Source organism: Lepisosteus oculatus, chromosome 13 (assembly GCF_040954835.1).
Source record: "Lepisosteus oculatus isolate fLepOcu1 chromosome 13, fLepOcu1.hap2, whole genome shotgun sequence".
Taxonomy (NCBI): domain Eukaryota; kingdom Metazoa; phylum Chordata; class Actinopteri; order Semionotiformes; family Lepisosteidae; genus Lepisosteus; species Lepisosteus oculatus.
The window spans coordinates 2,146,880-2,173,978 of NC_090708.1; the positions used below are offsets into that span (position 1 = coordinate 2,146,880).

The window sequence follows — 27,099 nt, forward strand, 5'->3', positions numbered from 1 at the left end:
AGAGCAGAGCCCTATGTGTGCTGGCAGGCACCTGAGCTGCATGCGAACTGCACACGCAGTGTGCTTGAGTCTCAGCAACTGGTCTGGAGAAAATGAGAAATTAAAAGCCTGATTTGCTGTGCAGCTGCTGGTGGGAAGTATGTACGGTAGGAAAGGATGTGATACCATGATCGTGAGCACCGATTGTCCCGAGTTCTTGGTCTCAGTAACTGGTCATTGTTTTGGAGCTTCTTTCAAAGCTGGAATAGAAAAATAGAAGCGTGTTGTTGTTGCTGTTTTGCAGCAGGAGCTGTGCTGAGCTTTACTGGGGTTCTGGTTGGTTTTGTGGCTCTCTGGCGTGGAGCTGGACTGGAGAGCTGTTTCCCAGCGCGGCAGGGGAAGAGCAGGCGCAGCTCTGTGCTCTGTCGGCTGCAGGAGCCGTGAAACCACAGGGCGATTGCCGAGCGGAAAGAGTTCGAAACGTTGTTAAACAGATTTGTCTGATGTTAGCTGTAACATTCCCGCCTTGAATTGGGGGCTGTAACACATTGCATAAGGCTAAAAATGCGCTTGGAAAAATGAGCCGACTCATTGATGAGATGAGAGGACACTTGAAACATTTCAGAAAACACGTTCACTCCCAGGTCGACCTCCGACTAGCTCCTCAAAATACCTCGTGTGCATTTAGCCCTGGAGCACATGATCATAATTTACACAACGCTGGCAAGTCAATGAAACGTCAAGCAGGGAATGGAGCACACAAACGCCCACCTGTGTCTGCAGACCTGCCTTTGAGTGATGAGCAGCACTTCACACAGACGATCATGCTGGCAGTTTGTATATTTACTACAGCAGTGTAAGCATTGGAAGTTGAGGTAAAAAGTTTTTGTGATGGCTGGCCAGTGCGTTTCTGGATTATAGTGTCTTCACAGAAGTGCCCCAGCTCTGGGATTTTGGAAGGTTTTGAAGAGGGACACTGGCACCTGCTCTTTGAGAGATTATTACAGTGTGCAGTGGGATGCATGTTGCCCAGTTAACTAGCCTGTGGTACAGGTGGTTTCAATGCCCAAGTGTCTGTGACTAGGAATTTTGTGGACTTTGGAAAGTGGCGGAAGTATTTTCATGGCCCATTATGTATGTACTGTATGAAACTACTTTAGGAAACCTTAAAGTTACGCAGCAGAAGAGGAGCTCCACATTTGAGCTGGGAAGCTTCCAGAGTTGTGTAGTTTGTACAACTATGAGGAAAGCATCCCTGATATGGAGTCATAAGGTCGAGATGGCTCGAATTCCCTGCTCCTTATTTGTAACCATTGTCAAATGTTCAGTCTGGATTTCTGGTTAACCTCTCCCTGCTACATCCTCTGAAGAAGAAATAGTTCTCGCGTGCAACAGCTCAAACCTGAATTCGAATGAGTTGTCTTCAGTTTTTCCATGCTCTCTTTTGCCCAGCCCCATCTCTCCAAGAGCTTTTTTCCCCCAGCAGAACAACGAGGGCAGACCTGCTTTCAGGCTCGGAGAAACGCACAGTGGAGAGAACCTCCACCAGAACAGAGAGCATGAGGAGGCGTGTGGGGGGACTGGAGACGCTGGGAAACTCTGTATTCCCATGAGAAGGAATCAGGGTAACGGTGGCGGTTTAAGTCCTGGAGCTGAGAGACTGAAGGGTGCAGGTGCTCGAGTGCTGATTGATCAAAGTTTTATGCAAAGAATAAGTGAAACTGTCTCACCTTGGCACAGATGCCATGGATTCAGGGTACTGTATACTTGTTGGTCCCTGTGAAATGCAGAGCTGTTTTTATACTGGAGAAAGCACAACTTCTTTACACTTGGAAGGGGAATGAGAATTACTTGACAGACTAATAACAAGAAAATCAATGCGGCAGCTCTTGTCTAGTCAATATTTTTTAACTCGGATTAACTGAAAAATCAGGTTATTTGCTGTGCCTCTTTAGAATGGGCACACATGGTGCCTTTTCAACGAATCAGAAGTATTTTAAAATCAAGGCTGCTTTTTCCCTTATTTTTGATTTTTTTACCTTTGCTGCCGTGCCTTTAGTGTTGTGCAGACTTGCGTGCCCTGAAGACCTGAGCCATCTGCTTCTTCCTCGGTTTACTAGGGATGAGGGCTCCTGCGGTGTTTTTCATGCTTCCACTTTTTTTTTTTCCATAAACAGGTGTCATTTTTTCTCCTCTCCACTGAAGAGGTACATAGTGGTTATAATCTTCAAGGTTCCTTCTGAAGTGTAGCACTTCACACACTGATGCACTGCGGGAGAACTCCTGGTCACTGAGAAATTCCACACACTTCAGACCTCTTGAACACCAAATCTCTACCTCGGAGCAGTGCCACTGGCAAAATATACAGAGCTTATCGCCTTGTGCCTCTCGTGATACAGTTAAACTGACATATAGTGGTGTGGTGCTCTTTGCTATCTGTTATGTAACCTAAACCTTTTATTTTCTTTTTCCTCTGTCATTTCTTCCCCAGGTTCCTGCCCAACATCTGTACTTAATTGGGAGCAGTTAAGCATTTATTATTTGCCAATAACAGATTTATTTTGTTCTCAGTGTTTTTCATCAGGACAGCTAATTGTCAATGAAGTCCTTTCCACATGTCTCAACCTCATTGCCTACATTGTGAAGACTGTGTTCAGAAGGGCACAACTGCCTGTAGTTCAAAGTCTTACGAGATATGTTGACAGTGTGCAGAAACCCTAGTTTTGGGAAGGCTGGAACATTATGACAAAAAAGGGAGGGTGTTTGAAATGGGTATGAAATGGACAGTAAAGGCGAATGTAAAAGTCCAGCTATTTTTGCAAAGCATTTCTAGTAAAGTATCCTAAAGTTGTGATCTTTGGTACCTGTTAACTTTCAACAGGCAACAACATCACACTTAACATTCATAAGAAATTAATTGTCCCAAGTACTGGGCAACTTACCATTAGCTCATTCTGGGAGAGAACTGCATGGCAGTCACGGGGAAAAAGGTATTTTTCTTTAATCTGATGTATTACCTGTCTGCTGAGAACAGTGACTCTATAATAAAGCTGTTAGAAAAATCTGTTAGACTTTCCAATTTGCTTCAAGTCTGTAGAACAGTGAAGAATTTGGGGCAGTTAAAAAAGACAGACCTTCTCTGTAAGGAAACATTAGTAAACTAATTCACTGAGTGGCAATTCAGTTGAATTTAATTAGAAGATCACAGCAGGAAAGCTGGACTTGGACTTTTAGATGGGGATACAAAGATTTAAATGTTTTTTTTTCTGCATCCTGTTAATGTGAAAAGGCGTTTAATCTGTATGACTCAGACAGAACCACATGGATTCCCGATGCAAGACGGTCCCAGTCCTGAGTAGCGCTTTGCACTTCAGGACGGGTTTGCCTCAGTGCTCCCGCTGATGCTCAGACAGATGAATCATGTATATCAAGATGTGCACAGGCTGCGGTCTGGCAGCCCGCTCCATTGCAGTTGTGTGCTTTCAGAATTGTGTATCTGGCTACACACTACAGTGCAGCAGAACCACCACCATTTGCCGTCCCTGTTTTTTGTGTTGTGTTTTTTTTGTGCTGTGCCTGTTGATGTGTTCTTGATTTTCTGCGTCTGTGCGTCTTGACCTCTGACCCCCGTGCCATTGTTCAGCAGACAGATGCTGTCCCTCCCTGCGCTCCGGTAATCCCGGTGATCCCTCTCTCTCCAGTCCCTGCCGAGACCACTGTCATCTCTCCACCCGCGTCACAGGTTTTTTTTTGTTGTTGTCTTTTTTTTGCTGGTTTATTTTCCATTTCACTGGGCGCTTGTGTGGAGCTGTTACTCGGATACAGAGGTTCCTGAAAAATCCATGTTTTTGTGCTCGAGCCTCTGCTGAAAGAAATCGACACGCACTGAGAAACTAGGAGATTAATACAAACAGCCCAGGAGAAACTAAATATTATTTGCTTGGAGAATTAAACGTATTCATGCTTCAGCATTGCATTTTTTGCAGTATGGTACGCCATGTATGTACAAAATTTCAGTTGTTCTTAATGTGATTTTCTTTCGTATTGTTAAGTTATTCTCACCAAAGTGCAGTATTATTTTTTAATGGATTTATTTTTATTTTTGCAGATTAGAAATGTTTCTGTATGCAGGAACATTTTGATGCGTCTTGCATTCATGTTGCGCTTTCATGTTGAGTGCTATGAATGCACTGATTTAGAAAATAACTGGGACTCTTTCTCCTTTTCTTCAAGGCAAATCCTCCACCTGTAGTGGTGAATACAGACAGTCTGGACACTCCTCCATACGTAAGTTTACTTTTTCACTTGTCTTTTATTTGGTAAACATTTTCTTTACTCGCATTTTGTTTGACCTCACATTTGGAAATACCCCTGTAATTCGTTGCAATTGGCTTCTTTGAAGGGGGGCACATTCGGATTTGTTAAAATCCGAACGGTCACAGGCCTGGTGTTGGGGTTTGGAGCTGTAACCCTGCTAGCCTTTGTTTAAGCTGTTGTGTTAAATGCCTGACAGACCACCTGTGCGCTGTGTGCTGTGTGGGTTTGTTTTTCTAGACCACTGTGTTCCAAGAGGTATCTCATGTCATGGACACGAGAGCCCCTGTTTAGAAAGAGTGGGTGGGTTTGTTTTTCTAGACCACTCTGCTGCGTGTGTTGTGTGTGAATAATGACATTAAAAGGAGAAGAAACGATTAACTGTGTTGTAGTTCAGGTGGGTAGCTGCGTCAGCATGCGTATCGCAATAATAAGGATAAAGGGAATGTTCTTGTGGCCAGAACACGTCTTGCTCTTTTCCAAACGCACTTTTAAACGGCCTTGAGAAGCAGTGAGCTTTGCCCAGGGGTATCCAAGACCGCAGGGTCCTGAGGAGGCTGTGTGAGCTGTCCTTGGTGCTGGAGGACGTTCAGAGAGGCCACCTGGTCTCCCTCTTCAGAGCGCAGCACAGCCTCGCACTGCCTCAGCTGAGAGCACAGAGCTGTCCCCTCCACTCTTTATGAAGTGCTTATTTACTTGAGTGTGTAATTTTGTCAATGTCCAGTGATCCTTAAAAAAAACAAGCACTGTAATAAGAAGTTAGCATGACTTAAGTTCTCTGCTGTAATTACTTAGAGCCGTTGATTGCTGATGTGTGATGGACGTGCTGCAGGAGTGAGGGCACAGATGCAGATGGTAGTGGCTGCACGTCAGATAACATCTTTCAGCATCCATGTTGGCTAATGTACTCCTGGGCCTTTGTCAAGCTTTGAGTCATCTGAAATATTAGGGTTGTTTAGGTCATTAGTGCACAATGACAGTCTGGTTGTTCTGCTGGTTTGCGCCTGAAAGCCATCAGGACAAATTGTAGAATTGTTGCTGCGGTTACAGATTCCAGTTTAATTAGCGTCCAAACTGATGCGAAGGCTTGATCATTTCGAGGGCCTGAATTGTTTGACCTAGGTTAGTACAAGTAACTTTTCTGTAGTATGGAAAAGTACGTCTGAATGTTTTGTCACATTTGTGGGTACAGCATCAATGCCTCTGTAAAGAAATTCCTTCAGATGCGTTGCAAAAATAAAAATCAAGTAAGGAAGAAGCCTAAAGGTTCTCTGACACACAGGTGTGCTCCACTAAAAGATCAGCCTTTGTTTCTGAGAGGGCTGTACTGCTAGTACAGGTGGCCTGCGTACTCCCCGCTGTTTTCTGTCTTGCCTGAGGGTTTGGCCCTAGGATGCTCCTTACATATTCCTGCGCCTACTGTCCCCTCGATCTCAGCTGTGAGGTTGTTAAATTGTCCTTCATGGTTTTTACATGTTCAGGCAGGGTCAACAGTAGACAACTGATTATCCGTTTGTTTTGCAGGACATTTTTCTTTAAGGATTTCCGTATTTTTTTTAATGGCTCAGCAGCGTCTTCATAATCCTTCATATCCCTTTTTAAGCCAGATTCCCCATGGAGCCCACTTCTGCCGTTCAATGTCAGAAGAACATGCACTGTCAAGGGACAGTCAGGTTTTCAGGCTGTAGGTCAGGTTTCTGCTGTGGAACCACTGCCTCGTATACAGGAAAATAAATAGTTCCCCTGTACCTGCCACAGATCACACTGGGTCTGAAAGCTTGAGCTCACAGCCAGTGGCACTTCAGAAGGAAACAACAGGTTAATGCTTTCTATTTCCTCTCTGCAGAGCATATTGACACCTGCTTACCACTGTTTAGTAATCACATTCTTTCAATATACCTCATTGTGCTGGCTCTGAGGGGTTTTTGTTGTTGTTTTTGATACAAAATTGAAAGCCATTTATAGGCCTTAATTTAATTTAGAAAGCAGTTGGAACAGCTGCCCAATCTGGATTGAAACTATAACACGGAAGACATTAACTGCTGTCAGCTTGATTTGTCTTTGTCCGGGGGATTAATCTGCTGATCTAAAATGCAAGGAAAACAAGAGGAGCAGTCACCAAAGCAGGATGATGTCCTTGGTTGTTCTGTTTAGCTGGAGTTTCCTTTTTTCACTCTTGCTTACCTGGATGGTATTCTTGCACTTGTGGTCGCACTGGTTGACACTGAAATCCTGAGGGAGAGGCTGTACCTATGATCATTTTGCAAAATTCAAAAAATCTAATCCTCTATTCAAAATTGCTGTATCAAAACATTTTACATTAACTGTGGCATGGGGAAAAATATAACTGTTGCTGCCTCTAAATTTATCAGAAGTTATCTGTGATGTTTGCTCCTTATCATGATGGAATATGTAGACTCTGGTACTGCTTACAAATCCTGAGCAAACTTATAATTTCCTAAACCAATCTTGTAATGCAGCGCTTTCATTATTATATGCGAAGAATGCATTAATCCTCTGAGGAATGTGATAGCTGTCAAGCTTTCCGGTGTGTAGCATCCTTCTTCCTGGCATTGACCTGTTATTTTGAAAAGGACAATGATTACGTGCTGTCATACCAGTGGCTGTTAAGTGGGGCCTCTGAAATTGAGCCTGTTCTCTGTATAGACTGGTGTGTACTGTTTGTATACACACATAGGAATTAAAGAGGTACTGTAGGACAAAGAAAACTGGCTGGGCTGCGGGAGTTCTGAGATGTTCATGTTTACCAACCGGCAGGTTTTCTAAACTGGTTTCAAGTTTGGCGCTTGTATTGCCAAGCCAATGCGCAGTGCGCAGACTGGGAATTGTGGTTTTTCTTCGGGGATTACGGAGACACTGGGATGGAGAATCTGTTTTGTCGTCCTGCAGTTAGAACCCCGCTCTCTCTTTCCACTGTTCAATAAATAGCTTGTCAATAGCTTCTGGTTCCCGTCTCCTAGGTCTTCCAAACAGTTCTCCTGGGTATCAATACATCATCAAAAATAGGGCTTTTCTAGAGCTCCATTCCAAGACAATGAGAGCCTGAGAACAGTGTTGGAGTTATGGTTTTATTTCTGTATTATTTGATGTTAAAGAGCACAGAATATTCTATGGTAGCCTTTTGTCAGTAAATATGGATTTAAGCAGGACTGTTTCTGTGGGTGAAAGATTGGTCTCGCCTGTGTTCTGGCAGAGTGCTTCCTCTTCCTCTTAAGTTTTAACTTACGAAATTGTAAGCAATCGAGTGTAACCTTTAAGGTCTACTGGGGGATAAATTATTTTACTTCTGATGTTATGATATACATGTTATCATTTCCTGAATAAACTAGAAATTTTCAGAGCATCTGTCTTTTTAATAAATTAAACAGTGTACTTGTGAAACCTGTTCAGATTTCCAAGCTCTATGTAGTGTGGATTTTGACGTGTTAATGATGCTGAAGGTTTTCTTAAGGGATTGGCACTAATGTGTGCTCTCCAAAGAATGTGGTTCTTGCATGGGTTGATCTGGGTCTCTGAGTCTTTGTGAACCTTTTCTGGACCTCCTGTGAGGAGATGTTTGCCCAGACCTCAAGCCTGGATAAGGCCGCTGTTAGTTTCTCTGCTGGACAGCTCAGGCCTGCAGGCTCAGGGACGAAGCTGACTTTGTATCCATCTCGGGGTTCCAGGCTCTTGTGCCGGGACTCGTCGCCCCATTTTTCAAGGCTCCCTTTTACCTTCTTGTGCTCATTGTTACTTCCTGGCATCATGAAGAAAAATGACACTCCTCCCCCTGGGTTTGGATGCTGTGTTTTGAGGATCCTGGGCAGTTACCCACACTGCCTCCAGTTTTTCAGAATCTTTTTATCCCCCTCGCCGCCTCCTCGTTCTGCACCCTTCCTTCCCAGCATGCCTGGTGTCGCGACACTGAAGCGGCGTTTTGCTCACCGAGCGTGGCGAGCTGCCAGTGAAGCACTGGTCGTAGCTCGACTGGTGGGTTATGGGAGTGCGCGGCTCAGTGACGACCCGGTGCCCTTCTCGTCCCAGCCCCGCAGATGGCTCGGTGTTCACCATTGGTGAGCTATTGGTGAGAGGACCGGCAGGGGTGCCCCACAGCTGCCTGGCGCCCCAGTCTGCTGCCAGTTCGAAATTACAGGCAGGAGGGGGCTGTTCTTGCCTGTTGATCTCTGTAGGGATGGAACACCTCAAAACCTCCCCTGCCTGCATTATTCTCCAGCCGTGTGTTGAAAGACGTCGGGGTATCGCCTTCGACATCGCAGCTGGAGAAGAATGCAGGCCGGAGATGTCTTGGGGTCTTCAGCTCTGTAGGGTTCGGACACTGAAGACGCTGGCAAGTGAGCTCCAGCCTCTTGGCAGCGTCGCCCTAACCCCCAACTACCTGTAAATAATAATAGTGGGTCACTGCACAGGCGAAAGTGTCATTTTAAAAAACACGTGCTGTGTTTGATTCCGTAGGCCAAATCTCTCTTAAAGTGATGAAGCTTATGGCAGAGCTGGAAATGCCACTGGACATCTGCTGCTGCACATACAGTAGCTGGTAGACTCTCAGCATCACAGGCACTGCTCAGGAGAGGAGTGTGCCTTTTTTTACATTTTATTCCCACCTCCATTTTTTTTGTAGCTTTCCCGAAATATATCTTCCCATGCTTCTCCGGATGACCTCAATTGATCTTGCATTTTATGACGCATATACTCCTTTCTCGTTTGTACAGGTGTGGCGTCCTTGGTGTCGTTTGCTCATGGCTTTGAGATGGGGTCTTTATTAGTCATGCTGACCTGCTATCATATTATTACAGCTCTGCAGCAGAATCCCTCTGTGCTGCTGTTTGTGAATGACTCTCACTGTGACAAGGAAACAGCGGTAATCATGTGATAGAATTGGTAGATCACCACCTTTGTGTGCCTCAGTTCATCTCTCTCTTTAAAAATCAGCTTATATTTAGAAAAGGTAATGTACTTTAGGACGAGTAATATATTAATCTACAGACATAATAGAAGCTGTTATATCTCTAAATTGAATAATATTTTAAGATCTCTTGTATCAATGTAAGCAGTTCTCTTTTCCATGTAGATAGGTTTGTTTTTTTTACATTGCATCATGTTAGGCCAGCTTTCATTTTATGAAGGGACACTTAGTACAGGCGTCCAAAACTGGCTAAGACCGTTTCAGCTATCGGGGGGGGCTACACTGGAACAAAATAAAAAAACAGCTTTTCTTTTACTTTTATGTGTCAAAGCCCAGCTGATTCCTTCCCAGTGCACTCCGCGTTTGGTCTCTGGGCCTCAGAAAGAACGCCTAATGATCAATTACACTCCACCAGCAGGCACTGCGTCTTTCCTGGGCAGCTGTGTAGGGAGGAAGAGGGGTCTGTGCTTCAGAACCCTCCACAGCCGCAGGTATCAGAGCTGCACTGTCCCCTTTCCCACTGTTGTCCGCTGGAAACCTCCTAATTAGCAAAGTGGTGATATGGTTACGCTTAATTGAATTTTGTAAAAATGATCTCATAAGCATGGTAACGTGAACCCAGATCCTCTATAATGTTATAAAACATTAAGGGGCCTCTAGCTGAGGTTCAGCATTAGGTTGAAACCAAGCAAAAAATAGATCATATCCCACCTACCCCCCACCCATCCAGCCTTAACTCAATGACAGAGGTCTGAGGTGTTCTCCAAAGAGGAGTATTATGGATTCACATTCTTGATGTCAATTGTCACGTAAATGATTGTCAACATTTTTCCTTTATACTTTCTGCGATTAAAAAAAGCACATATGTAGTAAATTGCTGTCAATTTGTTTATGGAAGGAATGACAAATCATTATATAAAATCATAAACTTAACATTTTTTGCTAAAAATAACCCAGACCCTTTTGTCTCATGTGACTATAGTCCAGTGTGCAGTATTGTCCTATGAGATCTTACAGATAGTGCCACCACAAGTCATTACAAAAATGTTGTAGATGCATGCATACCTTGTGGAAGTTTATTTTTGATACAAGGCAGCAATTCTGCACCAGCAGCCCTGCTAGATCAGTGGACAAGTGAGAAAATTTAAATTTGATTTTATCAGATTGTGCAAATCCAAAGTCTGCTTCTCTCAGGAGACCAGGGTAGCTCCCCTACTCTTGTGCACAGTCCCCCGGGATCTTAGTGACCAGGCAGCCATGACCTTGGTTTGACCTCTCATCTGAAGTACAGTGCCTCCTGCAGTAGAGTCTCAGTGATCCCTAAACTGGGTCATTGGACTGGAAATCTAGGACCAGAGGGAGAGCCACCTACTGTTCCAGCAACACCACTTGCAGTAACCCAGTTTGCCTCAGAGGTTTCTGATCCCGGTACTGCCCAGTCCCAGCCCTGCTTAGCTCCTGAGAGCCGCCCAGATCAGGCAGCTAAGAGGGAACACTGCTCCCTCAGTGTTAGCCCTCCGTTTGTTCGGAACCTAGTCTGCCTCTGTGCTTCGTCTGCTACAGCAGAAGCCCCACCTCGTCTTGCCTTCAGCCGTTATTGGCGACACATTACAGTCTCTCTCCTCCCATTGTGGCATGTGTATCCGTTTTCAGTGATACCGTGTGCGCCTCTCGTTATCGGAGTAACGCGGACTGGCCTGCGGCAGTGCCCGTGTTGGGCCCGTGACACGGGTGGGTGCCAGCGACCCTCGGCCTTCTCTTCCCGGGGAAGCATGTGCAGCCGACGCCTACAGGCCCCTCGTCTTCACGACGCGGTTCGACGCAACGCTTTTGTAGTGTTGTGCGGGACGTGCGCTTTGCTGCTCAAGCTGTGCGCTTCCACTAGTCCTTCCTTCGGGCTGTTGAATTGATTACAGCTTCGGCGGCAGCCTTTTTTCTCCCTGTGATGCTGCTGCTCGCTCCAAAGAGAGGGGGCGAGCGAGAGTGTCATTTACTCGTCTGACTGCCGCCCCGGTCTCTGTGGACAAGGTGAACTGCGCCATCGGCAACAGGGCACGGCACGTCACCCTGGAATGCAGTTCAAAATCAGTAATTTGGCATTTAAATCTATTTTCTCTCCGTCGGTTTGGCACCATTTTTTAATCTGAATGGCAGATGAATGTTTGCTGCTGGTCATTGTATCAGCCTCTGCCTGCAGCTGAGTCTTCTACCCCTGTTTAGGGTGATGATCCTGTGCCCCTCGTTGTGGTTGATCAAGCGATGTGACAAAGTTGCTTGATTGGAGCGAGCTATAGCTTGGCACGATGCAAGTGCATTGCCTTTCAATTAAGGTTTGTGGTTTAGAAACACAAAGGCAGTTTGCTGATCGTATTACTGTTACCTCGGGTGACATTACAGTTCCCTCTGTTTTGGTTATGAATCTTGTCGACACAGTTGATCTGTGGCTAGTGGACAGAAGCAATCAAAACCAGGCCAGATGCAGAGGACAGAGGATCTGATTGTTGTTTTTTTATCACAGACTCAACAGCATCTGTTGTTGTCTGCCATTAGCCAGTCAGTTTCTCTTTCCTTCCTGTTTTAATCTGACTGAGGAAGGTACTGAGGCTGGCAGGCTACTATGCTGAACCTGGCAGCATCTTGCTCTAGTCAGCATCAGACCTTCATACTGGGTGAGAATGGAAGGAACCTCCCTGAGATGGGCTCTGGTCCTGTTGGGAGAGAGTTGGAGAGACCTGTCTGAGATGGGCTCTGGTCCTGTTGGGAGACAGTGGGAGAGACCTGTCTGAGATGGGCTCTGGTCCTGTTGGAAGACAGTGGGAGAGACCTGTCCGAGATGGGCTCTGGTCCTCTTAGTCTGTTGGGTCAGAGTGCAGTGCTCAAATGCCTCACTCTTTTTTTCTTTGGTAATGTTACTGTAAACAGTGTTAATTAAAACATCAGAAATTGTTTCCGCTTGATCTTTAATTCCATTTTCTAAGGAAGAATAGCGAACTGATGGATGGCTTAGAAAGGTCCACAGAAACAGCACACAGCTTCTTCTGAGTGTTGTTAATAAGCTCTCGTGGAGTGGCTGTCCTGCGGCTCTCAAGCCCGCGGTTGTGTTACACTGCTGACATCGTGTTGTCAGTCTGACACCACTCCTCTGGCCAAGATCCTGGTGTGAGGGCGTGAATGCAGCACCTTTCCTTCTGCCCTTCAGAGCGCTGTCTGTTAGCGCAGCAGTCCGCAAAGCTGGACACCCTTGGCAGGTGGGACATTTGCATTTTCAGTTTAGTTAATTAAGCTGTTATTTATTATTATTTTCTTTCTTATTGACCAGGTGAATGGAACAGAGGCAGACTATGAATATGAGGAAATCACGCTTGAACGGGTAAGTGTTTTTGTCTTCCCTATGAATGCAGATCCCAGCTGTAGGATAGGTTTTTTTTCCTACAACAGTACATTGGGTGATCTTCACCTGGGTATCACAGTACCCTTCTGTTGATGAAATTTCTATCCAGTGTCCCTTCTGGCTGTGCCACGCAAGTGTCCTGTCTCTGTTATTCAACAGATTGTCTGACCAGTTCACAGTAATGGAAAGCCATTTCTTTCTGCTGCTCAGCACCCAACTTCCTTGAATTTGTGCCCAAAACAGCTCTTCACCTCTAGCTGTATACTTGCTGACTAGGGTTAGGAGGAATATTAAAGCCTTTGATAAATGTTGTAATGTAAAGAACAGAGAGGAGGGGTAGCAGTGAGCCAACCTAAACTATTTTAAATAATCTCCCACATTTATTACACCCCACCAAAACAAATCTTTTCCATATATAACTGACACCCCTTATGTGGGACAGAGGACGTACCTGTGTTGTATCCCTGTAGCAGTAAGCTGTTGCCTCTGTGATCAGTTTCTTGATCTGAAGACGTCCCAGCACATCCTGGACGTGCAGCATCATGTTTCATTTCTGTAAATAGTCGTTTGTTTTCATTTTGATCGTGCAATGCTGTCGGCAAGTAGCGTACATATTGCAATGACAACACATAAAACAACAGAGTCAATTTGATGACGACATGCTGGAATAACCTAGACATTTTGTGGATTCTCATCAGAGTTCCTTAACTTTATTCCCAAAGTGTAGTAGGCATGTGCGCCACTGGTCCTGTAATTAAATTGAGTTTGCTTACAGTGTTCCAGCTGCAGGTTCTGCCAGCCTGACCCTCTCCATCTCCGTCCATCTGTCCGCCTCCTTACAACTTCTACCCAGCTGTCCTCCACGCAGTGTATTATCTGAACACATGCTTTTCAGGCCTCGTATTGATCACTTGTTCCCATTTGTTTTGTGTGCATGGAATGACAAAGGCCCCCTTCAGCATATGTGCCCCCTGAGGTCCTGCCTGTCTTCTTGTGTTTGTTTAAAGGGGAATTCAGGCCTTGGTTTCAGTATCGCAGGTGGTACAGATAATCCCCACATTGGAGATGATCCCAGTATCTTCATCACGAAAATCATCGCGGGAGGCGCAGCTGCTCAGGACGGCAGGTTGCGGTGAGTGTCTGTCCTCGCCCTCTGTGCGCTGTCCGGGTGGGGGGGGGGGGGGACGAGAAGGGGGGGGGGTCGGAGAGCGAGATGGGTAGGGGTGCGATGCCGATCTGTAGAGCTCCGGAGAGGAAGGAGCTCGGTGCCAGAGGCCGAGCCGGGGTTTGCTTTTTAAAAGCGCTAAGCAATTTTAAACTTTCCCTCCACCTGACCCTCCCGCTCGTGGCACTAGCAGTGTCCCACCTCATGCCTGTATCATTCTGGGAGTTGCACCTCCTGACGGGAGCAGAGAAGCGCCAGGCTTCTGGCCCTTCGGTCTTGGGGCGGTGTCCTGCCGCGGGTGACCGGTGCCGCCTCTTGCCCCACAGGGTCAACGACTGCATCTTGAGAGTCAATGACGTTGACGTCCGAGATGTCACCCACAGCAAAGCAGTGGAAGCCCTGAAAGAAGCCGGGTCGATCGTCCGGCTGTACGTCCGCCGGCGGAAACCCGTCACGGAAAAAATAGTGGAGATCAAGCTTGTTAAAGGGCCTAAAGGTAAGGGAGTAAGAGGCGAGCTGTCCGGGCTCAACCTGTGCTTTCTCTTCCCCTCCTGTGGGACATCCTGTGCGCACCTCCTTACACTTCAGACTTTTCTGCAGGCCACACATGCGCATAAGCACGTTTCTCAGCCAAGAGCGGCGGCCCACATCTTCTTCTGCCCAGGACAACTCGGATTTTCCATCGTTAAGCGCCCCGGTAAAGTGGAGGGTAGACCGCGTGCCGGAAACCCGGAAGAGGTCACGAATGAGGCAGTTTGTTTGTTCTAGCGAACCGGGGTTTTTTTTTTATTTGGAAACTAAGGCCCGGAGTAGATGCTTGTGCCTGGTGGTGGTTGTGTGGCAGGAGGCACGCATCAGGGAGCACATTTGTAATCTGTAATTTTTTTTTTTTTTTGCTCCTCTGACACCGTGCGGTCTCTCAGCCTGTTGTGAAGGGGGTCTCTTGATGACGGCCGCAATTCCCAGCTTGCTGCGAGTTGGCCTTTCTCGCTATTAGTGTAATTGGAGCAGTGTTAAATGCTCTGCTCTTAACTGGGTCTTCTCTAATTATGGAAAAAGACTGCGAGCATTATAATTAAGCAGTGAATCTTCATCTCTCTACAGATTGATTTGTCCTTACAGGACTCATTTTGTATTTGAGTTTAACCTGCAGAACAAGGAGGCGAGGAGGCTGAAAAGCTGTTTTATCTCCTTCCAGGTCTGGGCTTCAGCATAGCTGGAGGTGTTGGGAACCAGCACATTCCAGGGGACAACAGCATCTACGTCACCAAAATCATCGAAGGCGGCACAGCTCATAAAGATGGGAAGCTTCAGATAGGAGACAAACTTCTGGCCGTAAGAAAATGTTTTTTCAGTCCCGCTTTGTCATCGCTCCTGAAAGCACCTGAATCTCCCTTGCAAATATCGCCGTGTTCACAGGATGCCTAGCTGGTGTCAGCAGTATGATAATTGCCCTGCATCCTTCTGCAATTGATATTCTAGAGCCTCAGGTGCTGCAACTCACTGGCCGTTATGCCCCAGCTTGGCACTGGCTTGCTAGTGCCCAGTAAATAAGCAGCAGTGGGAAGCGTTTCTGTATCCACAGTTCTGGTGTCATTGCATTTGTGGGTTTATTTTATTATTTATTTTATATATGCTTTATGCTTCCCATTTCTAATTGCAGGTTTCTTATTAGGGAGGGTGCAGTGGGTGGTGCTGCTGCTTCACAGCTTCAGGGTTCAGGGTTCAGATTCGGTCCCGTCGTTGTGGACTTTGGATTTTCTCCCTGTGTCTAAGGGATTTTTTCCTGCCTGTGCTTTGGTTTTCCGCCACCGTCTAGAGATGGTGCTGCTGTCGAAGTTAATGGGTATTTCTGAATCGTCGCCCCGTGTGCAGGCGTGACAGATGTGAGTGCGCCCTGAGATGGCGTCAGGTGTTGTGCCCTTTGCATGCTGAGATCAGCACCAGTTCACTGTGATGCGCTAAGGAACAAAGTTGTTGACGAGTGGTTGAGTGCATTTCATGCTTGAAAAAGCTTTACTGAAGAATAGTAGCAGATCACTTGTAGTTCAAGTTTAAGACCAGCGTTGTATTAAAACTCTTCCTGTTGCACGCAGGTGTAATAGAATTAATTATCTAGTGAGACAGAGTATTTCTTGTGCAGTTTTTAATTTCCATCCCCCTTGAAAACAGACCCATGTTTTAAAGATGACTGAGGTGTTACAGCATGTAGTAAATTGGAGAAGAGTGGATTCTGAATGTGGTCTTTATCTGTAGTGAGAGAGGCCCCCACTAATATTGTGTAACTTGCAAATGATATATTTTGACTATGGTTCTGCAGTTTTCCAGAAACACCTTCTTCCTTTTCTGTTTAAAACGAAGAGCTCCATTTTGAATTCTAGGCATTTCCAAGTCATTTTCATTTCTCTCCCTGTGCAAACAGTACGTGAGACGAATAAGATTACTGCCGTGAAATTGCCTCAAAACCAGAGGCGTCTTCTGTGTGATTTTTATAACCATCACGAGCCACGCTTTTCTCTTCCCCTTTAAAATGTCATTTGTTCCTTTTGAAGTAATTCCTTTATCTCAAGTACAGTTGCAGAACAGTCGGGATAAACCAGAGGAAAGCCCAAGCATTCCCTCTAAGTCTGGATGAGCTCCGTGCAGCTGGGCTTGTGGGATAACGCAGGTGTGTGTATTTGCAGGTGAACAGCGCTTGCCTTGAGGAGGTGAGTCACGAAGACGCCGTGACAGCCTTGAAAAACACTCCGGATGTTGTTTATTTGAAAGTTGCAAAGCCAACCAGTGTCTTCATGAACGACAGCTTCGCTCCCCCTGACATCACCAACTGTGAGTGTTCTCCGACTGCCGGCTCTGTTGCGGTGTTACACTGGGTGCTTAGACCCTGTCGCTAAATGTTTTGGTGCACGTACCTTTGCAGCTGATCGTAAGTAGGCAGGATTTGCACAGTTATTGAAACAACTGTCCCCCTCCCCCCATTAAACCCAAATATGCTCCAATCCCTCATAAAAGAAGACAAGCTGAAACCAAAAGTGATAAGAGCAAGTTTCAAAAGCTTAAAGGTGTCAATATTACGGTACCCGTGAGACACCAGACTTGGTCATTTAGCTCCCCTCGAATTGGGAGTTTATTGGCAGTCAGATGGAACATTAGTCCTGGGGCTATGACACGACCCTGCTCAGATCCTGTCTCGGCTTCAGAGGGGAAGCGTGAGTCTTTGCTGGTGATCGCTGCTCACATATGGCCATGGGGGATGTGGGTGGCAGATTTCAGGGAACATCCATACTTCAGGAAGGTCCTCCAAAGAGCTTCTCAGTTGCTGGAGTCAGAGGCTTTTGGGACGTCCCTGCAGAGCGATTTATGCTGTTCGTCTTTCTGCCGGGGATGAAGAGCAGTGAAGGTTTGTCAGCTGTCTTAAAGCACGCGTGGACTGATCCCCCTCGTGACGTGCCATATTGCCATACTGATCGGCTGTTGCTGCGAGACGCAGACAGCGGGAGCTCTGAAGCCCCAGGAGTAAGAGAATCTCGGGAGCTGCTGTCCTGCCCTGCTGCAGCCAGCGCACGCCCTCGAGAGGCCCGATTCAAGAGGCAGCCCGGGGGGCCTGGGGGAGGAGTGCAGGCCAGGCGCTTGTGCTGTGAAAGATCCTAAGAGATTCAGTAACCCTTGAGCTGGGAGATCACACAGGTGGGAGAGTGGTAAACGTGGTGAAGAGGAATTTTCATGCCTCATGATTTCAGAGGGGGGCAGTGGGTGAGAGGTGGGTCTCCTGAATGTTTGTAAGTGCATTGGCTGCCAACATACAAGTTGCGGTATTCTCTTAAGGGAGCGACAAATGCTTTCAGCTGAGAGTGCATCTGATGCCCATATGTTACTCCACTCCAGGCAAGAGGTGATTAACAGATACCATTAGCTGTCCAAAAAAACCTTTCCACAGAGCTGGAATTCTTCACACGTCACACGGCAAAATGCCCATAGTCCTCCTGCCTCCTGTTTTCCCCAAGAACATGAGCTGTGTGTGTGTTGCTCAGAGGAAGCTGGGACCCAAGGACTAGTGTTTAAGACCTTAAAAGCCCAAAGCACTGCAGGAATTAGTCAATAAAGTAAATGGCGTATTTCTGAGCTCCTCTGCCACGGTGTCGGTTCTTCCCCCGCTAGTGGTTCTGTACGTGACGGGAGATCGCAAGAGATGATGCTGGGTCCTTCAGGTGTGCGGAGCAGTGACCAGTGAAGCCATCCGGCCCCACGGCGGGGCCCTGTGCCCTTGCTGGGATGAAGCTGCGGTCTGGTACTGTGTGAGAAAGAAGCAGTTGCTCTTAAAGCCGTGTCCACTGTCGCACCTTTCAAGAGCTGTTGAATCTCAAACAGTCTGAACTCCAATAACCAGGCCCTGAGCTGCAGGAAAACGGATCTTGGAAAACATTATGCAAGCTTTCACAACGTGATTGTGTGCCGAAAGCATTTTAAATGAATAGGGGAAACTAGAGTAATGTTTTTTTCTGTACATGGAGTAAAGAAACGGTGGCCAAGCTCTTCTTTGCCACTTTGGGGAAGTTGGAGAACAAAAATTTGCTACCCATTCAAAAACAAATTGTACTTAATTTTTGTTTTTAAAGTGTTTAAAATCGGCCCCTTAATTCAAGCCATTTTAAACTGTTCAATAGTTTACGAAACCACAGCTGAATAGGATGCTGCCTGTCTGTGTGGGAATTGTTTTTATTCAATAACTGTAATAGAAAGGTCTATAAATACACCAGAATTTTATACCAAGAAAAGGTCATTAAATTGCACTGGTCAGCTTTCTTTGCTAAGATGAAACAGCTTCGCTTTTTAAGAATAGTAGTAATGTTTCGTGATGGAAGGGCAGTTTAAAGTAAGTTGCGCTTCCTGACAGTTTGAATCCGTGGAACTGAAAAGGCTTTGTGTCTGCTGGGCTGCTGGAGGCTTGCTGTAATGAACGGAGCAGTGCACAGCTGTGGCACTGCTGTAACTAAGGAATAACATCCCGGGAGTGCAGCAAAATTAATTTTTTCCATCCCAGAAATCCAAAATGAATGATATGAATAATTTAGCACTTCTGTGTAATTTCCAAAGTTTGATGACTTGCCTCGGTATTATTGTAGGTCCTGGACAAGGATTCTGGGCGTAAAACACATGAAGGACAAAAGCAAATTCGGTCAGGAGCCAGATCACATGGAGCTCCAATTTGCTAATCCATGTTGTAATATACCAAAGTGCTGAAGTTGAGGCCGCGTTGTGTGATGATGGATTCGCATTTGCTTGGATGTGATCTAATGGAACATAAGGAATGAAAAGTAATTTTATTAAGTGTTTAAAATCACTTGCCACTGAGTTTAAGCATAGAAATAATCTTTCTAATTGCAGATCTGATGATCAGATGAAATAATATTCTGTATCTGCCACTTTGTCAAGATGCAATCTAGAAAACATCATTTTCAGAAAACCTGGAGTCCCTTTTGAAAAATCTAAAATATGCTATTCCAAGTAGTTTAAACATCTGCTAAACCGGAAGGAAAAAAATCAGCCCATGAAGGTCTTACAAGTAGTTTTTTGCTATTTTAAAAAAATGTATTAAATCATAATTCAGTAAATTAAGTTTGAGTTTAATTTAGGCTGTTGAAATTGAAGATTTTATTTCATTTGAACAAGATCTCTTGCATAGAAAAAATTCAGACTGAGGGTGGATTTACCAGAAAATACAATCTCTTCTGTGTTCTTGAATACTTTTTATCTTCAAGGGACATCAGAATTGCATTTAGCCGCTTTGTAAATCTGAAACATTTGCTTATGAAGGCTTTGTCTGAACTTGTGCCCTACATTTACAGTCTGACAAACATAAATCTTCTGTCTGTAATTTGTTTGATCTTGCTTGGGTGCAATTTTTGAACAGTAAAATTGTTTTGAAATATTTATAGAATGCTTTAGTCCTCTGACTAGCCCTCCTCGTCTCTCAGTAAATGCAATACTGAACCTTTCGAAAGCAAATAAAAATGTAAATCTCTCGCAAGGTTCTGCATGATTAGTTCCTTCATCATCATTCCATTCCTCCTTCTTAAGCTGTCTGCCGTGCTTTAAAATAGATCTTACCTTGCCTCTTCTAATCATCCGTTGTTTATTATTGTTCTGTTTCTGAGATTGCTCTTCCACAGCCAGCTAGTAACATGACGCATAGCCTGAGGCTGGAGCTACCACCTGGCTCCTCCATCCCACGGCTCCTGGAGACTGTTCAGAGCTGAAAATCTGTCCTTTGACCGCAGAGCGTTTGATAACTAGCCGTGTGGAGGGATTTTTACACTCCACGCCAGCGTTGTTAACAAGTGTGCAGCACTTGTCTCTTGGTCAGACTCAGCTCCTGGGAATCTTTCTGAAGATGTGTCTGGGTGGTCTGTGTAGATTTGGAGCCCTGTGTTTGTTAGCAGAGCCTCAAAAGCAATTTGAAAATAGGTTACAAGCTAAAATGATGCATTTAATGCAAATAAAATGTGATTATTTTTAAAAAGTCAAAGGGAACATTTTTTTTCCTTTTTCTGATATATGACTAGACGTTATTCCATTCTAATACTGAGTACATGTGGATAAAGTAGTTACGTTGATTTACAGTAGCAAAAGACTTGCTGTTAGGATTCATTCATGTTGGTTTAAGGGCAAATGTTAAAACCAGTCCTAACATTTCCAGGGCTGTCACAGTCATTACTGCAGCCTTGTGCCGAGTGTCCGCAACAAAACAGAAACGCATGCAATTGAGCATTTAGATGGCATAGATAGTTGTGTTCTGTTGTGTTGCCATGTGGATCTGAGGATGATCTCGGGGTGTTGGCATTAACCTGCCTGACTTTCCTTTCAGCCTATTCGCAGCACATGGAGAACCACATCAGCACCCCCAGTTACCTGGGACACGTGCTACCGCCAACAACCCCAGGGAGGTACTCCCCCATCTCCAAAGGAATGCTGGGAGATGAAGAGATGACAAGGTAACCTGCACGAGGAACTGTCAGACTGTCAGACGGCGGATGTTTTGATGATTTTTCTTACTCATTTACAGTGCCTAGCTGATTTTCTGATCTGTAACATTCTCCCTCCCCGTGTGTGACCTGTTGTGAGGCGGAGGCATGTAGTCCCCTCGGGGACTCGTGGGGTTGGGGAGAAATTCCCCATCCCGCTCCGCTCGTGTTTGCGTGGCGGTCAGCAGAGGCTCGCTGGCCTTGGCTGAGCTGTGGTGGCGCCTGTTTTCACTCGCACCTCTCAGGGTGAGCGACCTGTCGGGGAGAGGGGCCAAGGCTCAGACACGCGAGCCCCGCTTGGCACATGGTCTCCTCGCGAGCCCCCGCTGACGTCGCCCCTCCGTCCCTGGGGGGGGCCGGCTGGGCTCGCCACCCGCCCCTCCACCTCGCCGCTCCGCAGCGCTGAGACCGACACATACCGTTCTTAACCGTTTATTGCGCTCAACCTTCCTCGATGCTGACCCTGTGATTGGCTTCGGCGCCAGACACCTGCGAAAGACATCGCTGTCTTTCAGGGACCGGTGAGCCAAGGACTCGGAATCGTCACTGCTGAAGTGATTTTTTTTTTTTTACACACTAGTTTTAGGTCATTGAACAAAAATTCAAAAATAAATCGTTCTGTCCTTTTTAGTCGGAAAATTCAGATTGGAACCTTTCAGCCTTGCAGCCTTGACAAGGTGTCTTGCTGGTTCCTGAAAGTTATTAATCTCTGTTATTCATCTTAATTGTCGGTGCGGCTTTCTTTCTCCGTGCTGTGGTGTATGAAGGCCAGCACCAGGGGGCAGACCTGCTGACCTGAATCTGAGAGCCGCTGTCCCTGACCCCGTTCCTCATTCCAGAGCCCGCGGGCCAGAGAGAAACAAGGTTACATCACAGTGGCGCCAGTGGTATTGGGTTGTCAGAGGAGCAGAAATCTTCTGCAGCACCAGAGTTCCCCCTTTTCAACCTGAGTTGAATTCCCATGGCAAAGACATTGGCTTTACAGGGCTAATGGATTCTTTGAAGTGGCTTTTAACGGCGATCAGTGAGCTGAAGGTTCAGACGGGTAGCTGGTGTGTTTGTTGCGAGATGCCTGACCTGTAAAACCATGAGATCAGATGTGGTTTTACTGAGTAGCTCAAATAAGGCCTCAGCAAGTTTGTTAGAACCGATTTGCCCGGCAGTAAAGTTATAGAAAAACGTGAAAATCGAAGCACACCGTGGACTATACTTGTTTCAGTCATGCATCTCCAAGCAGCTCTGACTTGCAGAGTCTCTGTACAGGAACAGGTACAGGTGCCCAATTATTGATCAATTAAGAATAAAAATGAATCTCTCTGCTGTGTGCGATGGTGATCAGAAAAGGCAAAGCCTTTGGAAAAAGTTGCCGTTATTACCACCTAGTTACCATTATTGGTAATTAATGGTAGTAGCATATCAATAGTAATCATATTCAGCTGTTTCTTGTCTTACAGCAGTGTTTTAAGCTTTGAAATGTATATGTTAAATTAGCTGTGTTTATGGGAAAGGGATATTTTACACATGTTTCCATGACATCTGGAGATTTAAAAATGGACGACAGTGGGGAAAGCCAGAAGGTCTGCTTTCAGGCTGTGTTTGATATTCCTGCCATGCTGGTTCATCGCAAGACGTAGATTAAACCTTTGAGACAAAGGCCTCATAGACCAGGGCAGCTGAAAGGTGTTGTCAGGCCAGTGCAGAGCGGACTCCAGCAATGCTGGTTCCCATCCAGGGAGTGGGAATGAGGTGCCTTCCTCGAGGCACAGCGGCAGGGACTTGCTGTACCAGGACCAGCCCACCACCCGTGGGTCCAGGCGCTTGTCCACTGCGCTGTGCTGCCCCCCGGAGGCAGAAGGGGGGCAGTAAACCAGAAGCCTGGGTGTGTCATCGGTTCTGCGGCTGGGAAGGTCTGTGTCAGCAGGAGTGAGTCTAATGGGGTGTGTGAGACGGCGAAGGAGCTGCTGCCTGTTCATTGAGCTTTTAACCTGAGCAAGGACTCAGGAGAGCTGAAGGCCTTCTTGTCCTTGGAAGTGGTGCGATTCACTGTTTCTCAGAAGCTTCTGGGAGCTGCCAGGGGTTCGCGTCCAGGCGTGGTGGGTGCTGTTGGTTTCACCCTGGGGACAAAGAGGGGGGGAGACCTTTGGTGAAAATTGCATTGCACCTGGTCAGGAGTGAGGCGCTATGTAATGCGAAAGGTGATTGAAAATGAGCGAGCCAGGCTTGACCTCGCTCTCTCTCTCTCTCTCTGTCCCTCGCCAGCTCACGTCAGAGACGGATTCTCTTGATCTGGCTGTCCAAGGGGATGATGGGAACACCGAGTCCAGTGGCATGGGAGTGGATTTATTTTTAATGTTTTTAAGGCCAGTCAGTCAAATGCTCCGTCATGCGTGACGTTAGGACTGATAAACAGAGGAGCAGATGGTGATTGTCCAGCAAGATGCTGTCTTGGGGGGGAAGCGAGCAGGCTCCAGTTCAACGTGCGTGTCGTTAAGTGCTTTACGATGCTCAATCCAGTCTAATGGAAGGATTTGCGTGGCATCAGAGACAGCAGTGTCACCAGAGATGTCACACTTCAGAGGGCAGATTTTGTGACGCTGGCTGTATTAATGTAAGTACGAAGAACAGAGAGCTAATGGCTGGCAACATCTGTGAACAACATTTCATTGGATGAGTGTTAGGTTGATCTTTCGGCTTCTTCTGGCATAGATTTAGCCAACGTCCTACCGTGCACGTGAAATCCCATTTAAATACAAATTTCAGATCCTTGGATTTGATGAGCCATGTTGGTAAAATGTGTGATTTCAGGCTGACTGTGCCCACTTGAGTGTGATGGAAGCAGTTTTGCCCCCAGTGTTTGTGTGACTGTTACTGTATCTGGATGAAACTGAGTGTGTGCAGTGCAGACTGACCTGCTCTGTAGGGCGTGCCTGTAGTCTGTCTCAGCCTCATGTCTGGTGTAGCAGTGTGCCAGGGGGTGGATGTTTCACTAGTTTACAGCACGTTTACTGAAAGTGCTTTTTCATTTTTTTGTTAAGTTTCATGTGTTCAGTTTTTACAACAGCAATATGGTTTGCGAAGACGCTAGGAGCCCTGAGCATCTTGTGAGGAGCTCCTGCCAAAAGCAGTACTTCACTGCCCTCTAGGGGCATAAATTTGAATGGCAGATAAAAATTTTATCAAGGGCCTCCCACTTGCGAAAACAATTTTTTCTTGAGCCGTTATTCGCTGATAAGAAAGAAAACGTCAATTCTAATTTACTACTAAGTCCTGCATTTTGCTTTTTCTTTGCATCTTGCAGTACAGGCACTGCTGCTTTTGTCCACAGAAGCCTAGCAGTGTGCAGTTAAGGTATGAGACTGCTGTTCTCCCAGTAGTCCAGCAGAGGGAGTGTTCTGTCAAGTAATGATAAGAAAGAAGTGCAAATGCAATAAGACTGTAGAGCTCGGGTTTGTCGTATTGGTCTACCTTCGTCCTGTTTTATACCTAGTTTTCAACTGGGGATTATAATCGGGCACGGGCTGCTTTCCTCAGAATATCTCCTGATTTGGCTAGCAGACGTGCTGCTTGTGAGAGAACAAAGTTCAACACTGGCGAACGTGTGTGTTTCACTCTGATCCACAATAAACCACACAAGCGCCCGGAAGACAGGAGGGTCTTGCAGGCTGTGCCAGTGCACTGTGTCCTCTTCTGCCAGATGAGCTTGTGAACTGAAGACGTCACCTCTGTCCTCTCGGGCACCTGTCCCTGCGTCTGACATTTTGGCTTGCAGCTATGCAATTTTAACTCATTCTTTTTTGTCCACCCGAAATCAAAACGCACAGAGACAAGGGCATGCCCATACGTTGTTTTGGAAGTCGCTGAAGCTAGATTTACACCTTGAGTTCTGGAGAAAACGTACTTTGTTCTCCACGTGACGTCTGGAAAAGACGGAGAGCAGGACATTGGCGTGGCTTTGAGCCGCACGGTGGAGACGTCTGCTTTCGGTTCGTTTGGCTGGTGCTTCTATCCACAGCAGCCTCTGCCTGCAGCTCTCTATCGCGCTGGGCACTGGGTGGAGTGGGGTGAGGCTGGGGTGAAGTCCCGGGGCCGAGGCCCCGCCGCCCGGCTCTTCTCTCTCATCGCCCGCTGGGTTTCTCACGGGCCGCGTCTCTCCCCCGTGTGCCTTCCAGGGAGCCGAGAAAGGTGGTCCTGCACCGAGGGTCCACGGGCCTGGGCTTCAACATCGTGGGGGGCGAGGATGGCGAGGGCATCTTCATCTCCTTCATCCTGGCAGGCGGGCCGGCCGACCTGTGCGGGGAGCTGCGGAAGGGAGACCGCATCGTCTCGGTAAGGGCGCGGGGCGCTGCCCTCCGCTGTCGGACTGGCAGGGCATTCGCCGACGATAAGGCCCTGTGTCTTGTCCTCCTTCGATAAGCATTTAAGAGTCTAACGGTTTTTCCTCATGTAATCTTTCAGAATTTGCCCTTTGATCCAAATTCAGAATTCGATGGCCTTGAATAGAGGCAGCCTGACGGCACAGGCAAGTGTAAGCCTGTGCCCCACAGGTGGAGAACAGCACCTCTGTCCCCCATCGTTAATGCAACGCGAACGGGAAGGCCTGCCACTTTATTCTGCAGAAAACATTCCTTGGTGGCGTGATTTCAGATGCACCTGTACCCTAATGTTATGTTATTTTAGACAAACACTCTCCTCCAGGAACTCTGCTGGCTGTTCCTGAAGATTTAAAATCTGTTGATTCATTCTTCAGAGACATGATCTTTCCAGCCAGGGCTACTGCCCAGACCTCATCCTGAGTGACCCATGCTGTCCAGATTTCACAAACGCCGCCTCAGTGTGCCAGCGCACTGCAAAATCTGGTTAAGAGCAGGCTAAATGCATTAGAACACAAGGAAGAATCCTGGTCTATACACTGAAATACCTTTGTATTCCTAAATTATTTATGTGTGAATGCACGGCAGAGCCTGAAACAGAAGGTTTAGCTCTAGTCATAAGACATCCGAGAGCCTTGAGCAGCGTCTCTTGACAGCACATGAAACTCTCATTGATTTTGCCAGGAGCCTGTAGATCCTTCTACCGGTTACACGCTGTATATAGAGGCTGAAATCAATAGTTCATTTAGCGTGGCGTGTGAGATTCCTCGGGGGGGGGGTTCACTGAGCCCTTTAACTCGTTCAAGTGCAGACCTGTTCACTGAGGGCTGATGTTGCAGCCTCGTCGCTGGGTGGTCTGGGGAGTGTTCCTCTTCCCATCCAGACGTCCGCAGTTCCTGGCTGCCGGGGGGGGATGGAATGGGGGAAGTATGCTTCTGAGGGGTGTGTGTGTGGGAAGTGAGCGTATGCTAGCTATAGGAAGCACCTCAGATTTGTTGCCCCCACACTGCTAACATTGACCAAAACGGGAGGTGGTGTTGGTGGTGTGGCCTCCCCGGCAGCGCGGCGCTCGGGACCTGGTCCGGCTGCTCAGGAGCCATGCCTGCGCTCGGCTCCCTGACCCCGTCCTCTCCCGCAGGTGAACGGGGTGGACCTGCGCAGCGCGACGCATGAGCAGGCGGCCGCGGCGCTGAAGAACGCGGGACAGACCGTCACCATCGTGGCGCAGTACAGGCCGGAGGGTGAGTGGCCGAGGGCGACGCGGGAGGGAGTGCTTAGAGGGACACTAGTGCGCACAGGTGAAAGGGGCCTGTGCAGCATGCGCCAGGTAGGATGTCTTATCGCAGAAGCTGTGAAGAGGGATCGGATGCAGAGCTCGGTCCTGAGAATTCCTCTCCCACAGGGGGTAAGAGTCCTCTTCTCTCTGAGAGCTGGGGTACTGAGTACTGTAAGAGCGCTTAACAAGGTGCTTCGCAGTTGGAGAGGTGGCGCATTGTTCTTTTTTGATCTGTATGCACGGTTCTCCAAATGCATGGCTCAAAGGAGTAGTTTGTTAATTGATTAACAGGGCAGGGTTTGGAAGGAAACCTCTCCATCCGTCTCTAGCTCAGCAGCTTCGCTGGTGGAGCCTCTCTTGCAAATGGGTTTGTTGGTTTGCTTCTGGTGATAGGCGTTCAGTTAGCCTGCATTTTTGCATTTTAATTTCCAGGTGTTTGACCTCATACGCACAGCACATCCACTGTACAGAAACAAAGGGGTGAGCGGTGTTCTCTGATGCATTTCTGCTGCCCGCGCATTTGTTTCCTATCATGCTGTTTTATTGGCTGCCTGTTCGAGTGGCAGTGCTGGCCTTCATTGTCAGTGAAGCCCCAGTTGTGCAGTTGAAAACTGAAAGGCGCCAGGTTTGCTGAAGCCTGTCTTATGTGAAGACATTG

General features: G+C 46.9%; 2 protein-coding genes across 24 annotated transcripts in view; one reads left to right on the plus strand and one right to left on the minus strand.

Moving 5' to 3' along the window:
• Window positions 1-27,099, minus strand: part of cp (ceruloplasmin) — a 430,985-nt gene that overhangs the window by 226,738 nt on the left and 177,148 nt on the right. The gene's annotated exons all lie outside the window — the stretch shown is intronic.
• dlg1a (discs large MAGUK scaffold protein 1a) overlaps window positions 1-27,099 on the plus strand; it is a 170,864-nt gene that overhangs the window by 109,116 nt on the left and 34,649 nt on the right. For 10 of the 23 annotated variants that reach the window (XM_015360730.2, XM_015360735.2, XM_006637413.2 and 7 more), the window contains 9 exons: window positions 4,213-4,266; window positions 12,537-12,587; window positions 13,616-13,740; window positions 14,100-14,269; window positions 14,972-15,108; window positions 16,458-16,602; window positions 20,639-20,765; window positions 24,965-25,121; window positions 26,304-26,406. In XM_015360730.2, the coding sequence (XP_015216216.1) occupies window positions 4,213-4,266; window positions 12,537-12,587; window positions 13,616-13,740; window positions 14,100-14,269; window positions 14,972-15,108; window positions 16,458-16,602; window positions 20,639-20,765; window positions 24,965-25,121; window positions 26,304-26,406 (1,069 nt within the window). Of the gene's footprint in view, window positions 1-3,622; window positions 3,722-3,951; window positions 3,979-4,212; window positions 4,267-12,536; window positions 12,588-13,615; window positions 13,741-14,099; window positions 14,270-14,971; window positions 15,109-16,457; window positions 16,603-20,638; window positions 20,766-24,964; window positions 25,122-26,303; window positions 26,407-27,099 lie in introns of those variants that run through there. The other 13 variants (XM_069197367.1, XM_069197369.1, XM_069197368.1 and 10 more) reach the window with 3 other exon arrangements.